At 42.6% G+C, this 25,023-nt stretch overlaps 2 protein-coding genes across 3 annotated transcripts in view; one reads left to right on the top strand and one right to left on the bottom strand.

Annotated features, from left to right (window-relative positions):
* The first annotated feature begins 985 nt into the window (after positions 1 to 985).
* Positions 986 to 25,023, top strand: part of LOC310710146 (uricase-like) — a 38,179-nt gene continuing 14,141 nt past the window's right edge. The window contains exon 1 of the mRNA XM_083510711.1: positions 986 to 1,704. Coding sequence (XP_083366837.1) covers positions 1,657 to 1,704 — 48 coding nt within the window. The 5' untranslated portion in view covers positions 986 to 1,656. The remainder of the gene's footprint in view (positions 1,705 to 25,023) is intronic.
* On the bottom strand, positions 6,827 to 23,471 carry DNASE2B (deoxyribonuclease 2 beta). Of its 2 annotated transcripts, none has more exons than XM_083510700.1 (6): positions 23,201 to 23,471; positions 19,446 to 19,623; positions 15,122 to 15,203; positions 13,724 to 13,885; positions 11,471 to 11,671; positions 6,827 to 9,437 (listed from the first exon to the last, which is right to left on the bottom strand). In XM_083510700.1, the coding sequence occupies exons 1-6, from the start codon at positions 23,308 to 23,310 to the stop codon at positions 9,058 to 9,060; spliced, it is 1,113 nt and encodes a 370-aa protein (XP_083366826.1). In that variant the 5' UTR covers positions 23,311 to 23,471; the 3' UTR covers positions 6,827 to 9,057. The 2 variants fall into 2 exon arrangements, with proteins under 2 accessions (XP_083366826.1, XP_083366827.1); XM_083510701.1 differs by having other exon boundaries at positions 23,188 to 23,319.

The following is a 25,023-nucleotide window of genomic DNA, read 5'->3' as shown; positions in this document are numbered from 1 at the left end:
AGTGCAACTATTGCAGGGCATGGAAATCACTGCATTTATTAACTATGGAGCAATGGCATAATGATGTAATGGCAAACAGCGTAATTGTAAAAACTGACACATAAATTAAAAGTTGCAAGAGGTCAAAAGAAACACGACACTTTTTGTGCAGACTGGTGTGACTTTAGTGATTACACAAATATTGAGTCATATAGTAGAACAGAACTCATAGTTTACAGCACAATCTGGTGTGCATGAAGTACAGATGTTAATTTTTTTCCTCCCCCCTCCTTCCCCACATCCTATAAATTCCTATATGCTCTAATTGTTATTAACACAAAATACCTTTTACTTGTGGTCACCAGTCTGAGCAATACACATGCAACTTACATCATTTCATATCTGTAATGACTGTAATCATTTGGGTATATGTAATTTGACACAACTTTGTGAATATATTCAGAGACATTTATCTGAGTGTTTATTGTTGTTTTATTTTTATGTAATTTTTGCGTGCCATATGCTATAATGTAAGCAAAGATATATCTCAATGCAACTATGCTAAACAGTTTAAAGATCAAAATGAATTAAAGCCACATTACCGAAAGAAAGAATTAGTATATAGGATGGTTTCTATCCTGCCTTAATCCTGTCATACTGCGTCTCAGAGCACAGACTTCTCCTCTGGAATTTTGTAAAGTGTCATGCCATACCCTCCAACATTTCTCTGGTGAAAATAGGGACGTTCTGTTCCATAATAATAATAACTTTTTTTTTATACACCACCCATCTGACTGGGTTGCCCCAGTCACTCCAGGCAGTTTCCAACATAATAAAACAATTTTAAACATTTAAAAACTTCCCTATACAGGGTTGCCTTCAGGTGTCTTCTAAAGGTTGTGTAGTTACTTATCTCCTTGGCTCGGTTGTGTGCGTGTGTGTGTGTCACACATAACTCCATACTCTCCAACATTTATCTGATGAAAATAGGGACATTCTGTGATCAAATCAGAAACCAGGACAGCTTCTGTAGATCTGGGACTGTCCCTGGAAAATAGGGACACTTGAAGGGTCTGCATACACACTGATGAATAATGATGGTTAGACAGCTTATGCTCCTTCCCATGTACCCTTCACTGCTACTTGGCACCAACTTTTTTGTAAAAGTAATTTCTGTAGCAAAAGACACTCCCAGCCCCATAACCACTGCTGAGAAAACATGGCAACCCCGGACTCGATAATATGGAAATTGGCCTTCTTTTAGCTATGTTGTATAGTGCCAATTGATTTTAAATTAGCATTTTGCCCTTGGATTTATTTATTTATTTCAATCCGGAATTGCTCAGTCTTTGAAGTCCTGTTACCATTAAGTTTGAAGGTAAACTCCCATTGTTTTAACTACGAGCGGCAGGATTCAACCCTTTGCCTCTCTGCTCCCTTTGTTGTCACGGATAGATTCCTTCATTAAAATTTCTGCCCGAGGCAGAAAAAAAAAGAAATGCAGCGCTAGTGAATAAGTGCTGCAATATTTACATCTGTCAAGCCAACCCCTCAATCATCGCTCCACCTTACATATTATGAAGATGACACTTTTTATAAAGCACCGGCAGCAGCTGCCGAAGCCAGAAGATAATTTGAGTTGCTATTACTTTCCTGAGCCATCTCCAAGAGTCGAAAATGCAGAGACCTACAGTGTGTCAGAGACCTACTTCGTGCCACCTTACTGTAAGTCGGATCTCGTTCTTAAAAATAAAGCTTTGTGCCTTAGCACATTGCTAAGGATGGGCATCTCAGATGAACATAGATGAACATGCTATTGTAGGCAGATTTTACAGTCAGTGTTTGAATCACGGGGTGTGTGTGGTGTTTGTATTTGTGTGTGTGTGTGTGTGTGTGTGTGTGTGGATGTAAACATCTTTGGGGAAAGCACTGGGGATAATAGGGAGTTCTAAATAAAAGGGAAATTCTGTTTATGGCACTGAGGAAAGTTCTAAATAAAAGATGTGTGAATGTAGCCATCAGCTTGAAAAAAGGATATGGCACCAAACACACCATCCTATTTCCTTGATGTCTAAAATTCTATTTCCTAGTCTTCAAGTGACCGAGCCTTTCATAGGCAGAGTGTTTGGAGTAGTAGTTTCTTAATCATGCCAAACTGCTTATACTGGAACACTCTCCATTCAAGTTCTGCAGATGCCTGTGAAATTAAATTCACACTACAGAGGTTTGAATGGATTATCTAGCTTGTCAATCTCCTACCTAGTGTATTTTTACACCATGATAATTAATGAAATCAGTTTCAGTTTCATGTTCTGTGTTCATAATGTTTGGCTTCTACGCACTGGAGTTTCGGATATATTTCTTTAAAATGTTTCTATTGAACGTTTTTAGCATGATTACAAAGACGATGTAAACAAAACTGTAACCAGCTGAAAGATCTCGATGAAACATAGTGAGTTAGGATCACAGCAGGAGTTTTTAAGACTTGTTTGAAGCATATTGAACATACTAGCTAGATAGTACATGTATGGAAAGACTCTTTACTGACCTGTGAAATGTGACAGAGAGGAATCTGGTCTGACCAAATCTATGGGATAGGTACATTTGCCGTGTTCTCTTTTCTAACAACATTAATTGTTAGGTACCAATACTGCACTGACTCTGGTAATTTCCACTGGTGGTCTAGTTCATTGCAAGCGGCTATGAATTAGTACACACTGGATAGAAGAGATCCTTCTTTTTATTGTCAAATGCAGTCAGAAGAGAAAGCTTGGAGTCAGACAGGGAGCATATTTTGATTTCCGTTTTCGGAGTAAAATTGTGTTCGGAGAACTAGGCAACTACCTCATCACTCTGCTGCGCGTGGCAGAGGGAAATTTTCACTTTATATTGTGATCCGCAGCAAGGAGGATATGTTTTGTAGACATAATAAATGTCAGAATAGCAATAGGGACTGTGGTGGATGAGTTTCAAGGCGTTTTATCTCTAATGCTCTCTGGAACAGATTTAAGTGTTTAAGCTATGGTGAAATTTGGGTCAGTGTATGATATTCGGGAGCAAAGGACAACATGGTTAATAGAATTATGCATTCAATGGATTGAGTGGACAGATATATTTTTCTCCCTTTCTCCTAGTACTAGAACTCAGGGTCACCCAATGAAGTGGATTGGAAGTAGATTCAGAAAGGACAAATGGGGTACTGTATCATTCGGTGTACAGTGGTACCTCAGGTTACATACGCTTCAGGTTACGGACTCCGCTAACCCAGAAATAGTGCTTCAGGTTAAGAACTTTGCTTCAGGATGAGAACAGAAATCGTGCTCCGGCGGCACGGCAGCAGCAGGAGGCCCCATTAGCTAAAGTGGTGCTTCAGGTTAAGAACAGTTTCAGGTTAAGAATGGACCTCCAGAACAAATTAAGTACTTAACCTGAGGTACCATTGCATAATTAACTTTTGGTGATGGCCACCACACTAGATTGATTTTAAAACAGGTTATATTATTTCACAGAAGACAAGTCTGTCCATGACTATTATGGTATGTACAAAAGCAGAGGCAGTATAATTCTTAAAATCAGAGGATGGGTGCATACAGTGGGAAAGCTTGTAAGGGCTTCTTGAGAGAATCTGGTCAGCAACTGGGGGAACTTTCTGTAGTAAGATTATCTGATCCGGTACAACTCCTGTTATGCAAGTCTACCAGGAAAAAATTCCAATCATCATATGCTATCCGAGTTATTTCTTCACTCTCTAAGGCCGCCGTCCTCAGCACATTTACTCAGCAGTAATTGTCCTGTTGATCTCAAGTGGTAAGCATAAGTAAAGGCGAATGTCACAAACATTTCCCAGAGATTGGAAGAGATAAAAAAATGTGTGCTTTCCCATTGAATACACATCAAAAAACATGTGGCATTGCCTCTTAGACAAAGGTCTGCTTCTGTTCAAGAATCTCCCTCTTTTTTTCAAGATTTTGTTGAAGGCCTTGTGTATCAATGTGTGTTGATCCTCCATTCCCTGTTTTATTTCCAAATCTCCAAGTCAGACGTGCTACGAGACTATAAGCTATCACATTTTAGCTGTGTAAAATGGAACTGGTGTTTAACATATGACTCAAGATTTCTTGTTATGGAAGATGGTAAGGAAGCATGGAAAAGAGTTGCCCTCAAATGAAATGGATTTTGGAATGTAGGGCGTGCCTGTGAAATATCTAGTAATTTTCTAAACTTGTAGAACCGTATTCAGTCATTGGTCTCACCTGGTCTCTGCGAGAGAAAGGCCTCTGTGTAAATACAGTTTCCAGATGTGGGGAATCTTTGCTGAAGCCCAATTCCTCACCCCTTTTGCTGTTTGAAATTCCAGTAAGTCTTCCAAATTTTACAGCATAAAATGTTGATAGAACTCTCACCTGCGTGTTGGTTTTAAAAGTGGAAGTATAAACTGCAGTTCAGTAAAAGTGGTAAGTTATCAGTTGTAAGAAACATGTATTACAGCTTTTATTTTAAAAGATAGACAGATTGACCAAGTAAATTAGAACAGCTGTTTTGTGCGCTGCCACTTCCAAACCCTATACTGCGGTTAATTTAAACCCAGCTTCATAAACAATGGTTTGAAGCTGTCTTGTTTCAAGATAAGAAAGCAACAACAACACAGTTTGTCAAGGCTGAACAATATGACAAACTGTGGCTAATGAAAAATGGAAACAAATTCTGTATGGCCTCATCAGAGGAGGAGGGTGTCTGAGTCCTAGAGAGACTAGATTCATTTCCACCATGATAAACCATTGTTTATCACGATGTCCAGACTCAGTCAGTGACTATAGTCCAAGATCATGCACTGAGTTTATGGCTGAAGCAGGAATTGTCAAGAGAGGCAGGAAAGGGATTATGCCAGAAGTAAATCTAATAATTTGTTACACCACACAATTGTCATTTATAGCTCCTAACAGCCTAGTCCTCATGCCAGGGGGATCTACTGCCAGGAACATTTCCTGAAAATTGCAACCTTAACCAGAAATTTAGTTGTGCTTCAAGCCCCAAAACCCATCCCGAATGGAAATAAAGACACAGTGGAGACAGAAGTTAGTTTAAATGTTAATGGGCAAATTTTGACCACAACTTTATTAAAATACACAAATGTGACTGGCATTGGCTTAGGCATTGGTATCAAACTATATCTGACTCTTGCCCCACCCTGCAGGAAGCCTGGAAGGGTAAACAACCAGCAGGGGGATCTCCATCAGTGTATATTGACTGGTGCTCACCCCTGGGGTTCCCGGGGGTCCTGGCATGGCCCTAGCCCCTCTCTGGGCTTCGGACGGGATCCAGACCCCCAGATTCCTTTAACGGAATACCCTATTCATTGGAGGGGCAGGTGATGGCCGCACCTCCCCTCCCCATATTCCCCTAAACCAATGCCTAACCGCCAAACCTTACAAAGTTGTGACGATTGCTAAGAGGTAGGCAAAATCCAAGTGGCCACAGCCAATCTGTCACATTGGGGAAAATTCCTACCTGGCCCCCATTCCAAAACAGGCAACCAACCGAAGTCCAAAGCAAGGCCAAATACAACCTAATTAACAGGTGGGTGGGTGGGCGGGTGTTCAGCAGCGCAAAGCAAAAGGAGGTCCCTACGTCGAGCTGCCAAATAGATACCCCCAACCCCCAACCTTGCCACGCTACTGATTGGCTAAAGGCCATTGGCATAACTATGGCACCACTGGCTTGGAGCGGGCAAGCCCCGCCCACAAGCCAGTTAGGGAAGAGTTTCAGGGCCAAGCACAACATGGACCCTCTGTTAGAAAGATCCAACTTCTTAAACTGTGCATGCTGTGCATATGGTATTAATTCTTCCTTGGAAATCTAGCTTCGTATGCTTGTTTGTGGTTGTCATTCTGAGAATGGTTGACATTGCTTTGCAATATTCTACACTTAACCCAGTGTGGCAGCACTAGACTCTTAAGCAGATGTTCTTTGGTTTGTAGAGGAGGATATATCACAGACAGCAAAAAGCCCAACATCTGCTGGTGTGTTGGATTAGGGGTGCAGATGCTGCTTTTTTGTTTTCCTGAAAGACATTGCTTAAATGCCTACTGCCGGAGAGGGAACCAAACGGGGGGACAAAATAACCTGCCTGCTTGCAGTGACAAGAAGTTCTCTTCAGTTGTGCCTTTTTGCTACACGTCCTATTCAAAATTTGCCAAGAATAGTCTGGCGTGAATGAGGAAGCAGGAATTCTGCCAGATTCCTCCTTCCCTGCCACTTACAGTTATGGCAAGGATGCATTTATTCTGAAACACATTGTGCAACAAACAAGAGCGCTGCCTTCAGATCTTTACTAATTACTAGCCTTCATTTTATTGCAATGGTCTACTTTGTTCATTGCTCTGATTCAGTTGGGGTGGGGGCTGCCACGTTGCAATTGGAAAACGTGAAGCCACCTTTAAAGATGCAGATCAAACAGAAGGTGAGGCTGCTGTTCTTCCCCCTATATTCTTGTCTGCCCTCCCCAAACTCTCTGCAATAGGGCAAATATTCTCTGGGTTGCCACCTGGTGACCTTAGCTTGAGTCAACGTAACCTATCTAAAGTGCTTATTTCCATCCAAGTTTTTGACCAAATCTTCAAGTTAGCTGTTTGTATGTGCTGCTTGACTCTAGGAACAAATCTTTCATCCCTTTCACCCTGTCTCTCCAAGCTTTGTTCTTTGCGGAAGCCAATTTGGACCTTAATCATGGTTGCAACTAGTCATCCACCAGCTTCTCCAAGCAAAGAGCAATCACCGTCACATACTGAACCTTGTCCTCTTAGCAGTTCACAAGTTTGAAACCAATAAGACACAAATGCAACCAAAATGCCAAAGGATCAATCTTTTTTAAAATTTATTTGACAAAACATATACATGCCACTTGATTATAAGAAAGCTTCTGAGTGGTTTACCAAAACCAACTTCCAGTGCAAAGATCAGGCTGCGTTTAAGTTCTCGCATCTCAGAAAGTTTCTGCAAGTGTGATAATGACAGGATCGCCTTTCAATGCAAACTGAATTGAATCATCTTCCTCATCACTAATCAGGAAGCAAGGGTAACCACCCATACTTTCCCATTATATAGGGATATGGACATTATGCAGGGACGTGGTTATAAGCCCTGAGATCCCACCTCTCAATACAAAGAAGACCTTCAGCTCAAAAACTTCCTGATATGCTTTTCTGCTCTTTCTTTAATATTTCTGAAAGTGAAAGAGGAAGCGTTTGCTCAATCCTTGCACTTGCTGAGTGGAACTTTGTTGTAATTCCCTCTCTCCCACCCTGACATCACCCCTGCCCCCGCCAAGTAGAGACATTGTCAAGAAGAAATGAATTCATGCACATACTGTAAAGCGCAACTATTGGAACCCAAGTTTATCCATGACACAGCTGCAGGGGATATGCTAACCCAAATTTACAGGCATCTTAATACTTTGTGATTTGCGATATTAGAAGCAGAGGCCCAAACTGTTGACTTGGTTGAACCTAGATCTTCTGAGTGCTGATTCTTTCAGTGCAATCCTTTACACGCCTGATCAGACATCTAATGAGTCTTACTCCCAGCTAAGTAGGTATAGATAGGCTTACAATCTTCGTTATTGGTTTGGATTTTTAAAAATCACTTTCAACCCTAGTGGGCAGACAATAAAGTGTCTCGCAATAATCATAACAAAGCAGTTGTAATATCAGTCAAAACAACAATTACTTCGAAAGCTACAACTAACATTACACAACAAGAGAAAGCAGAAGAGGAAACAGCAGAAGAGAAAGCAGAAGAGGGCCAGAATGTGCCCCTATATTTGACCTATAGGGGGATATAATTCCATCATTTGTGGGGGAAACCACTGAAAAAGCCCTGCTTCTGATTGATGACAATCTAAACATCCTGATTGATAAAACATTTTGCTAAATCATATGGGGTATCATGCACCAGCTCCTAGGGGCTGAGGCACTTTCACACCCCTGGGTTTTTAGGGGTCTGGGCCCCCTCAGTGTTCAGAAGGTGTTTGGCCCCACTCCCCTGGCTCCACGCGACGTCACGCATGTTACCTCAAGACATTGCATTTGGTCCCCTCAATCATCTTGAGAAGATGGGTACTAAGACCCAGGTACAAAAGAACTATTAAGTATAGGGACTAGGCCATATTCCCCTTTAAAATACACTTTAGGGGTGGGAGAATCTGTGAATTCTGAGCACTCTCAGTTTCTTGTTTTTCCAATATAAATTCAGTTTTCTACATCTCCACATCCGTTTGATTGATACACACACACACACACACACACACACACACACCCTGAAAATTCATCAGCACTTCAGTGCAGATTTCTCCAAATACATACATTTTTGCAAAGTAATTTTGTCAAATATAAAGCATTCATGTACGTCCCACCCCCACTAGTATATGGCTGGGAAACTGTGTTGCAAAATCCAGGCACTTACTAATTGCAAAAGATGGCTGTGTTTCAGTTTAAGTATTGTTTCAGGAAGTGTGGATGTGGTAGTTTGGCCCTTAAATGCAAACTGAATCAAAAAATTTTTATCCCCCTTTCCTATTCAGCAGGTTTTCTCTTTCAGGGGTATTTGTGAGAAACTGTTCTGAAACTGCACTTTAAACAACACTGTCCTTTTTTTTTTACATAACTGGTAAACATGCTAGGTTCATAAACCCAACCTGTGTTTTTAGTCACTTCAAGCAGGGTATCCTTCAAGCTTAAAAACAAACCCAAATTATATACCAAGGAAGCCCACATGCTTCACTAATATTATCCCTCCAATTTTGCACTAAGAACCAATTATCTAAATCATGCAGACCTGCTTGCAGTTACATAATATCTAATTCTGATATTGGGTTATTTTACAGAATACAAAGTCCTTAGAAAAGACTGGAGAATGTAGGAGTAAAAAAAGAAAGCAGATATGATCTTCCAGGACAGGCCCGATGAACCATCTTGTTTCCTGAAATCATGCCCAAGCCTCTTTTTGTTTCTCCAAAGTCATGAGGACAAGAAACATTTATTTTTTAAGAAAGAAGGAAAAATTGCACTTTTCAGGAAGGACCTAGAGGCCAGAGGTCTGTGCTGCACGTGTAAATTCCTGAAACTCACGGCAATCATAATAATGGAGAACCAATGCCCTGAAAGCCATGTAAATATGCTGATTCTGGGTGCAAACGAAGCCACCACTTCTCTTAGCCTGTTGAGGGGAATAATTTAGGTCTCCGACACATGTCCATCGGTCTTCAGGCCGTGAAGAAACGCACCACTTAGAATGGTCGTAATAGGATGAGAATGAGGAGTTCCATGGTGTGCCAACAAGGTTTACATTGTAGACGTGGTAAGGAAGGGAGCAATTGGAGAACAGTCGGTGTCCCTTGCGCTGCCAGGATTCCACCAGGAAGTTTGTTTGCAGTTTCTGAGCCATCCAGGCTATGTAGATATCTGGCAAATCAGGGGTTGGGGGCAAGTGAGAAATTATCACTGGCTTTGATTCTTAAATTGACTCCATTAGGGCTAATGTTTGTATACAGTGGTACCTCGGGTTAAGTACTTAATCCGTTCTGGAGGTCCGTACTTAACCTGAAACTGCCCTTAACCTGAAGCACCACTCAGTGGCGTAGCGTGGGGGGTGCAGGGGGGGCCGGCCGCACCGGGCGCAACATCTGCGGGGGGCGCACTCGCAGCTCTCTGCCCCTCCCGAGGTACTATTTCTGGGTTAGCGGAGTCTGTAACCTGAAGCGTATGTAACCCGAGGTACCACTGTACTTCCAAGTCAGCGTGCAAGGGATTGCAGGACCGGCGGACTTGGCGGTGGGGGTGGTTACTGGAGCCTTGTCTGTCCTTTCAGCCCCGCACCCACCGCGCACCCCTTCCTATGCCACTGGTAGCTAGGCGAGGCAGGGGGCACTGGGCGCCACACCTCGGCGCCTGCAGCGTGCCTGAGCCATGCGTCTGCGGGCGAACTGCCCGCAAGCTCCGCTCTGGCCTCTGCCCACCGCCTCAGCCTCCCTACAGCTGAGGGGGAGGCTGCAGCGAGGCTCCACGCAGCGCGCCCTGCCATGGCTCGCCCCCAGCTGCGCTGCTGCGCTGAGCGCAAGGAATACGTCCTCTCCGAGTTCGGCGTCCTCTTCGTGGGCAGCGCGAACCACATCTCCAACTTCGGGTGGAACTTTGGCCAGGTAGGGGGAAGCCTTTGGGCGGGGGGGGACGGACTGGAGACCGGGGTGGGGAGGGGTTAGGAGAGACGCTACAGGCGCCGTCCAGAAATGCCCAGAGCAACTGGAGCTCAGCTACGCGCACACATGCGCCCTCCAAATCCCGTTTCCCACCCCTTTCTCAAAAGAAGAGAGAAAAAATGGGTCCTGGGTGTGAAACCAAAGGACCTTTCCAGCTCCTCCTCAATTCCAGGTGTGGATGGCAATGCCTCGTGTCTCCTCCCCCGCGACCAGAGCACACTTCCTAGGCTGGTTGGACGGTCCCTGGGGGTCTTCGGGTTGCCATATTTTGAAGAGCAAAAAACAGGACACATTTGTTGACTTCTGCTTTTAGCTATGGATCAGTGGCCTAGCGTGGGGGGTGCAGGGGGGGCCGGCCACACCGGGCGCAACATCTGGGGATTAGTGTTAGGGGGCGCAAATCCACGGGTTAGGGGGCGCAAATTACTTGCATTGCCCCGGGTGCTGACAACCCACGCTACGCCACTGGCACCACTTTAGCTAATGGGGCCTCCTGCTGCCGCCATGCTGCCAGAGCCCGATTTCTGTTCTCATCCTGAAGCAAAGTTCTTAACCTGAAGCACTATGTCTGGGTTAGTGGAGTCTGTAACCTGAAGCGTATGTAACCTGAGGTACCACTGTACTTTGTTTCAGTTTGCCACTGAGGGAAGAGAAGGCAGGCCTCTGGTCTGATCCAGCATGGCTTTGAAGTTTTTAAGTGGCAAATAAACTCTCTCTGCTTCTCTGTCTCTTTCTTATTCAGCTGACATTCAGTATCTTATGGCTTTCTGTGAGAACTGGGCATGCTCAGTACTCATTAGGCTAATTTGAAGAAAGGTCACCCCCACCCCACTTTGGTTTCAATTTCATTTTGTTTCATTCTGTTTCATTCTCAGTGGCTCCAGTCTTGTCCGCAAGGGGACCCCGGAGTTTCCTGTTAGAGGGAATTATATTTTTTGAAGGACCCCTAGATGTTTGTAATGATTAAGGCGCCAGGTTTTCAGTTTTGATTGAGGTGTATCAGTGTTCAGAGTTTGGGTTGCATCCTCATTGCCATTATCACAATTTTTCTGCCCTCAATGGGAGGTGAATTATTATCTATCCCTTTGTTATTAAGGATATGCAAATATATAGCTATACTGCTAAGTGTGTCTAAGAGCTCCAGTAGTTGATGCATCAGGTTTCCTGTCACGAATCCCCTCAAAGCCCCCTCCTCCCTCGTTTCCACAAAAGTGATAACTTCATGATAGATATTCTTACCTTCGTGATCATACCGTGTTTTAGCAAAGTTGAAAAGAATTTCTCCCTGGGCTGACTGAAGCTTGATAAGGCTTTGATTTGAAGGAACTGAAGGCAGCTGTGCTCCTGCACACATTGTTTGCAGGTTGAGGAGCTCTGCTTGAAAGGGCTTTGGAATGGAACAGTTGTAGACATTTGGGTTGTAGAATAACAATTGCTTATCTGAAGAAAATGGAAAAACAAAACCTATGTTTAAAAGAAAAAATCAGGGAAAGTGCTAAATGCTGTCCTAGTTTTGAAGAATGTATGTAAGCAGCATTGGCACAAGCAATTTTTGTGAGAGGAGGTAGGCAGGATCTATTACACACCCATCTGATTCCTGCAGTTCGTCCTCTGCCAAAAACTACGTTATTTGTCTTGTTGTTCCCTTGTCATTACTTTATTCCCCTCCATACACTTCAATGCACCAAATACATGGTGCAAATTGAGAGAAGGGTATAAGCAATCATGTATCCTTTGCAGACTTAAAGAAACAACAGCCAATACCTATCATATTCCATGGGTGAACACTAGTTTCAGCCCACTGATTCCTTGTTCCTGTGCCCAGCGGATTCGTGTGATCATGCAACCCATACAGCTAGCATAGTCTTATACCTCTCCTAGCAGAAATGTCAACATGGACCTCTCCCCGACATTGTCCCAGGTACATCAAGGCAAGTTCTCCTCATCCCCTGCTTAGTGCTTGTGTGAAGGTTGATGCTCCTGAGAGTCTTTGAGCAGATATGGTTCATCTTTAGCCATAAATCCTACTTCCGGTCTGTGCTTCACTCAGGATCAGGTGATTATGTTGCCCAATCATAGGCATGTTCATTCAGAATAAACTTGGAAAAGATGTAGACCAAATTTTGAGCTGCAATTCCATACACACTGACCTGGGAGTAAGTCTCATTTAATTCACTTCTCAGTAAGTATCTGTATGGTAACAATAATAATATAACATCTCCATACTTTGGAATCTGAGTGGAAAACTGTTAACAGTTTGAGACAGACACCTTAGATTTGCAGGAATGCAGCTTATTCCATGTGGAATTGAGAAGCAGAAAATATAAAACACTGAACAACTTTCCTCTTTTCAAAAAGTCACCTTTTAAAGTAACTGCACACATGCATGCATGCTGGAAATAAGAAAAAGGTGTTGCAATGGTCACTCTGGGACTTGAAAAAGGTTCTAGCTTTCATGGTTGCCAAGGCTAGTTTGAAAACCCAAAGAGCAATAAGTCTATGTCCCTAAAACCAAAAACAATGTAACAGAAACCCATATGATTTCAATGTTTGTGATAAAGGTTGTAATCATAAGCAAACATATTAAGTGTGGCTACGTTGCTGAAATCTGTTTCTTTGTAGCTGAATATGTTTTTGAGTTGAGAGAAAAGGCAATACTTGAACTTTTAGGACTGCAGCCTTAATCTCACACTTACAGTTCAGATGTGTATTAGTCAACATTAGTCCTTCAAAAACCAAGGTAATGGCTTATCTCTGAACTCTAAACACATTCAGTTGCAAAACATTCAATTTCTGGGACACATAATATGTGCGCTTCGACTTACATCCTTATATCTGGGTGTCCCTTTGTTCTTATGCCTGGATAGCTCAGTTGGTTAGAACGTGGTGCTGATAATGCCAAGGTTGCAGGTTTGATCTTCGTATGGGACAACTGCATATTCTTGCTTTGCAGTGGATTGGACTAGAAGATGCTCAGGGTGCCTTCCAACTGTACAATTCTATGAATCACAACCATTGAATAGATCTGTGTTTCTGGACATATAGCACTTACTGCTCTTAGCGTTAAGCCTTTGTAAATTTTTTCCAGCCCTAGAACAACCATTTTGTAACTCTTTTCATTGGAGCTGAGATTAAGACTGCCGTTCCCAAAGCTCTTCCTAGGGGACAAGGCCCATTTGATATAATGGGACTTACTTCCAAGTCAGCATGCCCAGCTAACGATTATAATTTGCCACATGCATGAAAATGGTATGCCAAATTCGTTGAGGCCTGCGGTCAATGTGTGTCGGCACATGAGCCTTGGCACTTAGCAAGTTTCACATTCTTGATTCAAAACTTGAAGTGCTACCAATTACGATTTAAGATGACCGACCTGTAAGCTTCAAAACAAGCTATACATACATAAGGCACATCTAAGGTAACAAACACCGGCAGCCAGAAACTCATCTAGACATGTTTGCGCTCACTTTCTAGACAGTAAGCTATCATTACCTATTTCCACAAACTGCTCATATCGGAATGTTATGCAGATTGCTATCTGTCCATTGTACTTTCCCGTGCGTGGATATCCATAGCCGTCCTCAGGAAATGGAGGGAATTCGGGAATACTGTGTATAACCCAGAAACCTTGGGACTGGTCCAAGAGCAAAAACCCTGTCATTAATAAAGGAAGAAAAATGCAAGGAATTGTGTCATCGTGGGAATTTTCATGAACATAAAAGTCAAAAGCCTCTCTCCATTTGCATTATCCCAGTTAAATAATTTAATGGTCTGACTAATACACAGGAATGTGGCTTGGGATCACTTTTCCCAGCACGGGATCCTTCTATTCACCCAGCACAGTCTCACACATGTCTTCCACACAGTCAACGGTGACAGTGTCTGCCTAGAAAAAAGGTACACGACCAGCAAGTCACTCATTTTCTCAGCGGATCCTGAAAGTTCTGGGGTCAAACTAGACATGATGTGAAAGTTCTCTAACTGGGGAAGTGGCCAATGGGGAAAGGGGTGCTTAACCCTTTCCTTCTGTACTTCTGGGCAAAGCTAATAGCAAGAAAACTTCAAAGAGGAATGCATTAAACACCTTCTTCCCAAGGGCCACTTTCCTGATAGTTGAAGCTACTAATTAGTTCAAAATCTACCCGCAACAGCCTACTGGCCATTGTAATCATGGATTTCTCCACATTTTGTGACTAGTTTGGCCTTCAGGTGCCAAGATCCCAGCATATGACTTTGCAGAAGTTGATTATCCCTCTCTAGAATAGTTTTTTAAAAATCTCTTTCCTCACTGCAGAATGTATTTCAGCATGTGCCTTAAGGGGAGGATTTGCATGACCTTTTAAATGTGGAGAAATGTGGATTGCTAGATATAGAGCAATTAGACGTGGAGCCATCAAGACTAAATCTGTGGGGAAATAGCCATTTCCTCAGTGTAGGTTCAGATTGCCAAATTTTACACACTTAACTTTCTGCTACCGCCAAACAGCTTCCCAAAAGAGTTCAGCGCCAGAATGGCATATGGGTGGCAAATTCTGCTCTGGGGTCACCCAGATACGAGGGGGCAGAAGTCACTCTCTGCCCAGGAATTCATATTTCATATTTGGGCGATATATATCACCTATCCATTCAGTATGACCAAATCATTTGCTTATATCCTTCTATTTTGTTCAGGAGGTTGAATACATTTCTTTCCTTTTATAATTTTTTTTGTTGGCAGAGATGAAGGTTTTCATCCTTGAAAGTGCTTTCCCATTCAGAATGGCCATTACAATGCTTTCCCACTTCAACTCCCTCGCATAGCAAGGAAGGTTATGCAGGGCATTGTGTGGTTTTCTGGACCCATCCTCATCTGTAGCAGGTGGAAACAGGCCAAAAGCCACTTGATAATACCTTTAGAATGTCCATGTGTCCAGCTGTAATTCATTTTGTTAGGTGGTCCATCATTATATATCACATAGGCAGTGCTGTTTTCCTAAAGAGACAAACAGACAGACAGACAGACACCAGTCCATTAAATATGTTATTTAATGAAACATGATTCTAAAAAGCAACACTCTCCTTATCATTGACACAAGAGGGTCCTTTGCCACTGGTGTGAAGCCAAAGGCATAATCTAGATAAAGGGAAAGGGACCCCTGACCATTAGGTCCAGTCATGGCCGACTCTGGGGTTGCAGTGCTCATCTCGCTTTACTGGCCGAGGGAGCCGGCGTACAGCTTTCGGGTCATGTGGCCAGCATGACTAAGCCGCTTCTGGCGAACCAGAGCAGTGCACGGAAACGCCGTTTACCTTCCCACTGGAGCGGTACCTATTTATCTACTTGCACTTTGACATGCTTTTGAACTGCTAGGTTGGCAGGAGCAGGGACTGAGCAATGGGAGCTCACCCTGTCGCGGGGATTTGAACCGCCAACCTTCTGATCAGCAAGTCCTAGGCTCACAGCTTTAAATCACCTCTAGTACTGTAAAAAGTAGGGATGCTGGGAAATACCAAAGAAAACAGAAATCGAAGCAGAAATTCTTATATCCCTAGTGAGCAGTCACATTGGCCCATAGCCTATGTTATTAAAATTACCCTCCTACAACATTACCCTTTGTACAGCGTGAACTTTTCGCATTGCATTTTCTAGTAAGTGGATGCATAGCACTAGTTTTAAAAAACTTAATTGTATTTAAATGTAGCTGCTGGAAAGATGGCAAAAAGCTAATACTATCTTGGCAGTCTGGCCAACTTTTTAAAATATATATTAATGCCTACTTATTTCAATATAATACTAACAATCAATCATTAACTACGTATTTAAATATACACACGATTTAGAAAACAGCTCCTAAGAGAATGCAAATTTAATAGCTTGTTGGTCACTTTTTTAAAAAAATCATAGATTCGGTTCTTGAAATCAGAACAGATAAGAAAATTAACTCATTCAACAAGGTGCACATCAAAAGACCAAGTTAGTAGTCTGTCTGACTTTACATTTTGCAGAATCCTTGCCTATGATAATCAAAAGAGAGCTTGCACCTGGCTCTTTGAGAAAGTTACCAAGCTAGAGAAACAAGCATACTTGCATTAAACATTTCAGACAGCATTCTCCCCAAGATGAGCAAATTCTCTGTCTCACACCCAATACTCCAGGGGAAAAGCTTTTTTTTGGATACTTGTGTATGCATCTGTGTATTTCAGGGTTTAGTAGCACTCACAGATTTGGGACCAAACAATGTGGAAAATAGCTGTGATGCTAATCCTACCTGTTAATTATTAAAAAGAAACCTGGTATAGTATAGCTAAATGCCTGTAGACATAGGTTTCTGGGAGGAGAGCCACAAACCTAGCCTTCTCAGTGCTCTTTCATAGCAAAAGGTCTCCTAAAGAATCTAAAAAATATGAGGACTAAGGGGGGGATTCAGTTTTGCTTGTGTTTTAATGTAACACTAACTAATTTGCACTTCTCAAACCAATGCACAAACCAAAACAGGGTTATTCTTCAAAATTCGCACTTCTACAATTTTTCCAGTGTAGTTCTCCAACCAAACAATGCATACGTGTCATGGGAGAATGTTCATTAGATGCATACATACAAAAAGTATTTCGGGGAACTGCTTGCAAAAAATGTGCATATTTGTCAAAACGGCATACAAAAATAAGTTTATTAGGAGAAATCTGTACCGAAAAAAATTGACAAATTTTCACCAGGGTTTAATTCCTCTCCCTCCACGTGTGCAAATTGCTGCAGAAATCCCGAGAACCAAATTTAAGATAGAAAAACATGATGAATGAAGGCTTTAAGATGAGAAACTAAAATGGACAAATTTGCCAATCCCTAATGAGGACTCACCTGTGTGGTGTTTTTTTTCTATGGCCACTCAAGTCACCCTTATACCTAGGGTAGCCATATGCCCCACTTTCAGAGGACAACCATCTGTTTGGTCATCATCTACTGAATGACCATCTGGTTGTCCAGCAATGAACTTCAAGGATGGAGTGGAGGCACACAGGTCACTTAAGGACACTCTTCTCTACTACAGTGAGATATTGCGTTTCTATTTCTATTTTACAATCATTTCAAAATTAGCACCTATAACCTGTAAATTAGCATGTGAACATCTTAAGCAAATATATGTCCTCTTTTGACCGTGTGTGGGTGTGTCACATTTCCATTTTGGGGGAGAGGTGCTTCAACAGAAAATGGTTCATCAGAAGAGGCGTTGAATGGGGTTCAACAGACTGTGAGAATGGCATTAATTGACCCACGTAAATCTAGATGGGCTCAGGTGCAATTCAGTGAGGAAATTAAAATTGATAACCTCTTATTAGTTGGGTTATGGGACACAGGGGCTGATATTACCTCAGTATCCAAGAGGCTATTACAACCTGGCCAAATTTTAGAAGGTTAATAATAATAATAATAATAATAATAATAATAATAATAATAATAATTTATTTATACCCCACCCATCTGGCTGGGATTCCCCAGCCTCTCTGGGCGACTTCTAACAAAAGATTAAAAATACATTAAAACATCAGTCATTAAAAACTTCCCTAAACAGGACTGCCTTCAGATGTCTTCTAAAAGTCAGATAGTTGTTTATTTCCTTGACATTTGATGGGAGGGTGTTCCACAGGGTGGGTGCCACTACTGAGAAGGCCCTCTGCTTGGTTCCCTGTAACTTCACTTCCGCAGTGAGGGAACCCCCAGAAGGCCCTCGGTGCTGGATCTCAGTGTCCGGGTTGAACGATGGGGGTGGAGACACTCCTTCAGATATACTGGGCCGAGGCCATTCTGGATTAGTTGTAGTTTCCAGGTCACCTTCAAAGGTAGCCCCATGTAGAGTGCATTGCAGTAGTCCAAGCAGGAGATAACTAGAGCATGCACCACTCTGGCGAGACAGTCTGCAGGCAGGTAGGGTCTCAGCCTGCGTACCAGATGGAGCTGGTGGACAGCTGCCCTGGACAAAGAATTGATCTGTGCCTCCCTGGAGAGCTGTGAGTCCAAAATGACTCCCAGGCTGTGCACCTGGTCCTTCAGGTAAAGAGGTAAAGAGTTGATTGTAACTCCCTATGGGGGCCAAGCAGTAAAAACCAGTCTAGCCCAGGTGGATTGTGAATACAAAGATTTTAAAGGGTCCTTGCCAGTTTTAGTACATGAAAATGGTATGTTTACACCTTGCCTTATAGACAATGATCTCATTTTAGACAGCATTTAGCTCAGCAGGCTAGGAACCGTCTAGCCCAGTGGTTCTCAACTTGTGGGTCGCCAGATGTTGTTGGACTACAACTCCCATCATCCCTGAACTCTGGCCTTGCTAGCTAGGGGTGATGGGAGTTGTAGTTCAACAACATCTGGGGACCCACAGGTTTAGAAAGGCTGGCTAGCCAATGTGTTGAGGAGCCTGTCACTGGAAATGCAAATCAGTTTGATGAAGTTGTGAGTCAACAGAAATTTCTTTGGCAAAGTCTGGTGAGAATAACATGACTTCTCCTTCACCCCTTCATGATCATGACTTTAAGAAAGAACTGCTTAAGGGCCCAACTTTGGAAGTATGTAGAAGTGTGGGAGAAAGAGTTGCTTTATAGACAATTCTTTCCAAAGAAATCTGCCCCAGAGTGTGAGCCTAGAAGACAGTCAATGGTGCTGCAGACTACGGCAAGGATATTGGCAAATTAATATGGACCACAATACACCTATCAAATCAGCATTTATTACACATATGGGCTTGTATGAGTTCATTAACATGCCTTTTGGATTATGGAATGCTCCTGGGACTTGATTAATTCTCTGCTCAATGGCATGTCTAACTTTGCTTGTGCCTATTTAGATGATATTGCAGTCTTTAGTGACTTCTGGGGTGACCATTTGAAGCATGCACAGAGTGTTTTGGTCAAGATTCAATATGCCGGTATAATTTCGAATGTTTCGAAGTGCCAATCTGCCCTAGGGGAGGTGGAATATCTAGGGCACCTCGTGGGGAGAGGTCATATTAAGCCTTTAGAGGCTAAAGCCCAAAGTATTCAGGATGGACCAGTACCTAAGGCCAAACGTGAAATACTGTTTTGTAACTTATTTGCTCGGTTCTCGTTGGTTGTTGAATGGTTATAGTAAATATATTGCTTGTGGTCCACACCCCTGCCCTAAATACTCTTAGTGAGATTTCCCTCAGTACTTTTTTTAAGGGCCTTTCTGTCTGCTTCATTTGCTTTTGTAGTTATCACTTGCCTCGGACTTGTACGTTTGGTAGAGCTGCTGCAACGTTTGCCCCAGAGCACTTTCTGTCATGTTGACGAAATATTTGCTTGGTTTCCAAATCGGAGCCAAAGAATCCATAAACATGTATTCCAGCCCAGTTCCAGCCACATCGTGACTCATGTGCTTAGGGAATTTGTAAAGAACATACCTAGGGAAAAAATGTGTAGGGTTAAATTGGGAGTGCTTTAAGAAAAGGTTTGTTATGCATCAAAATTATACCTTAAAAACAAATTGTAGCTAATGATGCAAACATGATCAGCTTTGGAAATTGTCAGTAGCTAATTATGTAAACGCGCCAGCTTGAAATGAGTTTTTCAGATACACCTTGCTTGAACTTCAGGTATATCACTGCATTTGAAAGGGAATGGCTAAAATTCAGGTGACAAGTTAATGGTCTGAATGCCTGTTGTACAGCCAGTTCTTACAATATTTCCTATTTTTCGATTAATTGTATTTTCCCTGGAAGTTCGGACTTATATTTTGACATCCTGGTTTGCATGCTGTTACATTAAAATTGCATTGTGCTCCGGCCATTATAGCTATGTTGTGCCTTCATTACATGCTATTATATATAGTTGATTCCAATTATGACCTTGAAGGGACCACAGAGGGCTTGTGTGGGATGCTTTAACTGTGGCAGAAGTCTCAGACACTCCTGAGGTCAGAAGTGCCGGCTGCCACCAGAAAGCAAGGGAAATGCAGTTCTGCTTAATTAAATGACCTGGGAATAACATTACCCTGTGGGTGGAATTCGATGCAAATTCTACTCAAAGTAGACCCTTTGAAATGAACCAACATGACTAATTCAGCCATGACAAATAAATTGCATTGGCTGAATACAACCCAAACACCTGGACATTCTTAGAAGAATCAGGGAACGCTTGGTGCTGAAAAGGTGTGGTCTTTGTTAAGCATCTCCACACCATGTGCTGCTGTCTCTCCAGCTAAGTATGGGGGGGAGTGGGGAGCAGTGGAGAGGACTGGCAGCAAGCACCCTATCTTTCCAAACTTAATACTTGCCTAAATAAAAGTTGTCTTTGTTTCTATATAATATGAAGTACAAGCCAAATTTAATAAAATATTGGGGTGGGGCAGGTAAGCCCCACCCCACATAATCCATCACAAGACATGGCACACACCATTTGAATGGCAATGCCCATCAAGTCTGTGGGAGCCTGGCCCCCTTAAATATTTTTGGGGGGGTGGGGCTGAAGAGACCTGAGCCCCTAGGAGTTGGCTCCTATGAGTACAAGTAAGCTATGTCAGCTCCGTCACAATATTCACTAGACTGGTCACTTATGGAAAATGAGAAATTCATCCAAGCTACCAGGTTGCTTTTGTAAAGCAGAGATACCTTCTTTTAAAGGCTGCATCAGAAATACCTAATGCAGATGCGTATGAGCAAATAGTCTAGTAAACCTTTTCTAGGCCAGAAGTGGCCTATATATAGCGGCTTGTTTGTTCTGTGGCAAGTAAGTGTCATCTCCAAATGACCAGAGAGAAACTCTTTACAGTAGCTGTTTAAAAAAACAACAACTATATACCACGGGCATTTAGGCATGTTAGGAGAGTTAGACTTTTGCGTGGGCTAGTATATAGTATACTTATTCGCAAGTCTGTTTTTGAATGCAAACTAAAAACCACCAAGATCACATTGTGCATTAAATATTTCTGAGATTTTTAAAGAACCCATTTCTTACACAGTATATAAAAATGAGTTCATGTCAATTCACCTTGTAATTTTCATGGGTCTCGGAGAAACATTTTTTTTTAAATCTACCGTACCAGATCACGACAATGCCCCATCACAATAGTTTGTGCTTTAAATGAGGATGCAAGCAGATGAATAATTAGTGCAGTTATGAAACGCACCTGCTGTAAGTTATTTCACCTTTCTGCTAAGAGTTGTCATTAGAAATGAATGCACTCTCTGCTTTTCTGCAAGGAGCAGTAGTTTTTCATGCAACAGTTTCACTTCTGCTCTGCCCCTCGTTACTTCAAACCACACAAATGTGGAGGCCATAAATACTGTCAGTTTAAAACAGCTGGCTTGGGATTTTTAATTGCGTTTTGTTTTGCAAGGTGGTGGTGGTGGGTTGTTCTTGTTTTTACAAAACTTGAAAGTCACACTGAAAGAAAATCTGGCCGTTTCTTCTTCCTACTTTGCATAGATGTACACAAAGTCAATGGAGCTTAGCTGAAAACCTAACTACAATGCCTGACTAGCAATGAGACTGTGAGCTCTAAAATACTAAGTATTAGGCCGGGGGTGGGCACTGCAGTGTGCAGGGAGCATAGTGTTAAGGCTTCCCTCCCCAGCAGCAGTCCTGGTACTCCCACCCCCTGCATATTTCAATTAGTGCAGAGGTACCTTGGTTCTCAAAATTAATCTGTTCCAGAAGTCAGTTCCAAAACCAAAGCGTTCCAAAGCCAAGGCGCGCTTTCCCATAGAAAGTAATGCAAAATGGATTAATCCGTTCCAGACTTTTAAAAACAACCCCTAAAACAGCCATTTAACATGAATTTTACTATCTAACGAGACCATTGATCCATAAAATGAAAGCAACAAACAATGTACAATGTCACACAATCAATCAATAAGTAGCTGAACTGGGTTCTACACAATCACAAAAACAAAACAAAAAGAGCCACAAAAGCAAAAACGCAAAATAAATAGCAAAAACAGACAGACCTCCGTGTAACACTCAAAACAGAAGTGTGGCACTCACATCAGAAGCGTAACACTCAAAATGGAGCAAGTTTGGCTTGGCTTCTGAAAAAGTTTGCAAGCACTTCTGGGTTTGCAGTGTTTGGGTTCCAAGTTCTTTGAGTACCAAGGAGTTTGAGAAGCAAGGTACCACTGTATTAGGGGGGGGGACCCCACTGACAGTTGGGCTCTGTATGGGTAACAACAGGATGTCTTTAAAAAAAAAAGGCTCTGCAAATGTGGACTTAGAGTCAGCAGATTTAAATGAACGTTGGAGACTGAATTTCAATAGCACATGCAATCACCGCCGAAAGACTTTCTGCAACAGTTGACAGTACCGTCTCCACAGGTGTAGAACAAGCAAGTCGTTTCTCCTATCTGTCAGCTTTCACATATTGATATGCCTAGCTGCAAAATGAGCCTTGATTAACAAAGCAGATGATGTGCTTCAGGGATCCAGATTGTGTCACCGTGCTAAGGCTGTCATATGAGGAGACAGCTCACTCCCCAAGATAGTTATGCGAGAGATATTTCTGAAGAACACGATTGAAATGGAGACATTATGAAATAGCTGCCTGCTGCCTCCTCCCTTGTCAGCCCTGCACTGCCGGGTAAGAGAGGGAGGGAGAAGGAAGAGAAACACTTCCATGATGAGATGCAAGTTTGGCATACGTGCTATTCTTACTGCTCTTGTTTCCCTGAGGCTTGGAATTGTAATGCATAATCATTTTCTCTCTTGATCAAAAGGAACAAGCCCTCTGTGAATCAATGGCTGTTTTGCAATTAGTCATAATGTGATGATGTGCATAAATTGCGCAGAAAACTAATCAGATTTCAGTAGCTTACATTTCATTTTCTGGAGGTATAGTTCAAAGGCAACTTTAACAGCCTCTGATATTAATTTGCTAATTATTTTCTCTTAGAGTTGAGTGTTGGAGCTTCATGTTGTTCCATATATATACATATATATATATATGGACTTGCCTCGGCTTCCTTCAAACCCACCAGTTTTACCTACCAGTCCACCGGCTTGCCGTCATCATTTATGCAGGAAATTTGAGATGCCCACAGGGGCAGGGCAGTACCAAAGAACAGCAAAGATATGCTCCATAAAATTCTGACAGTCATCTTGGCTCCATCAGCAGATCGCAAAAGGGGAAGCAGGCAAGACGATTTAAGCTTATCTGAAGCTCACTGGTCTCCTTCCATTCAATTAAGTTTCGTTTTACAGTCAGCCGCCAGAGCAGTGAAACTACCACAGCAAAAATTGGCACACTGTCACTCACTGTATAGTATACAGTATGAGCGGGCAGACTACAGGCTTGTGAGAACGATCTACCTTTTCGTTTATTTTTTAACTAGATCTCTAATATCCACCCAATGGGACCAAGTGTTTGTATATAGAGATATACACTTAGAATTAAAGAAGGGTCATGCTTAGTCCAGGATTCCCCCCCCCCCCATTACCAGAAATGAGTGGTCTCAACCTTTTCACACAAAACTCTAATCCTCGTTTTCCAATCCCTGAGTTTTTGTCTGAAAAAAATAAAGAGATGTAGGGCACAACTCAGACCATCCATTTAATGCATATCCAACACATGTTTAAAGTACATAATGTCCCCCACGTAATCCCAGGAACTGTTGCTTAAGGCTGCTGGGAATTATAGTTCTGCAACAGAAAACTGCAGTTCCCAGACTTCTTTGGGAGAAGGGTGCAATTAATAATAATAATGTTGTTGTTTAGTAGTTCAGTCGTGTCTGACTCTTCGTGACCCCATGGACCAGAGCACGCCAGGCACTCCTGTCTTCCACTGCCTCCCGCAGTTTGGTCAAACTCATGCTGGTAGCTTCGAGAACACTATCCAACCATCTCGTCCTCTGTCGTCCCCTTCTCCTTGTGCCCTCCGTCTTTCCCAACATCAGGGTCTTTTCCAGGGAGTCTTCACGATCTGTCCTTCCAGTGAGCACTCAGGGCTGATTTCCTTAAGAATGGATAGCTGTGACCTTCTTGCAGTCCATGGGACTCTCAAGAGTCTCCTCCAGCACTAACAACAACAACAACATAGTGAGACCCGTGACAAATTTAACATTCAACATTGGCCAAGCAGACCAAACTGAGTACAGTACTTTAAATAAACAAGCCAGTGCCACTTATAGCTTATTAACCAGTTATCTGAGTTGTAACTAATGTTAAAGAGTTGGAAGAGAGGTGGTCTTGTTGATCCACTGCAAGTCATTCTGAGATCAACTGGGCAAACCCGTTTCCCTATCCCTGATTTAGAGCATAGAAGCAGAAAGGGAAAAGCAAAAATGCATTGAAAATTGTTTTATTTATTTCCATTAATAACCCGACTTTCACCCTAGGAACTGGGAATCTTAGCCACATCTGTTTATCCTTGCACAAGCCCTGTGAGGAAGACATGGCTGAGAGATAGTGAACAGCCTCCAAGGTCACTTAGTAAGCTTTGTACCTGACAGAGGGGTGCGGGTGGTGCTGTGGTCTAACCCACTGAGTCTCCTGAGCTTGCTGATCATAAGGTCAGAAGTTTGAATCCCCGTGACGGAGTGAGCTCCCGTTGCTCTGTCCCAGCTCCTGCTAACCTAGCAGTTTGAAAGCATACCAGCATGAGTAGATAAATAGGTACCACTGCTGCGGGAAGGTAAATGGCATTTCTGTGTGCTCTGGCTTTCGTCATGGTGTCCCGTTGCTCCAGAAGCTGTTTAGTCATGCTTGCCAGATGACCTGGAACGCTGTCTGAAGACAAACGCTGGCTCCCTTGGCCTGAAAGCAGGGATGAGCACCGCACCCCATAGTCAGATTTGACTGGACCTAACTGTCCA

This window comes from Podarcis liolepis, assembly GCF_965112155.1.
Source record: "Podarcis liolepis genome assembly, chromosome: 6".
In the NCBI taxonomy this organism is placed as follows: domain Eukaryota; kingdom Metazoa; phylum Chordata; class Lepidosauria; order Squamata; family Lacertidae; genus Podarcis; species Podarcis liolepis.
This window is presented reverse-complemented; position numbering and strand designations above follow the sequence as displayed.

What these genes read in the sequence shown, in the direction of transcription:
- DNASE2B (XM_083510700.1), bottom strand. Translation starts at nt 23,310, where the DNA reads ATGACTGTCAGAATTTTATGGAGCATATCTTTGCTGTTCTTTGGTACT. An exon ending in GACACATGGACATTCTAAAG is followed by an intron (nt 13,886 to 15,121) that starts GTATTATCAAGT and finishes TATTAATGACAG; the next exon opens with GGTTTTTGCTCTTGGACCAG. An exon ending in TGAGCAGTTTGTGGAAATAG is followed by an intron (nt 11,672 to 13,723) that starts GTAATGATAGCT and finishes CATTTTCTTCAG; the next exon opens with ATAAGCAATTGTTATTCTAC.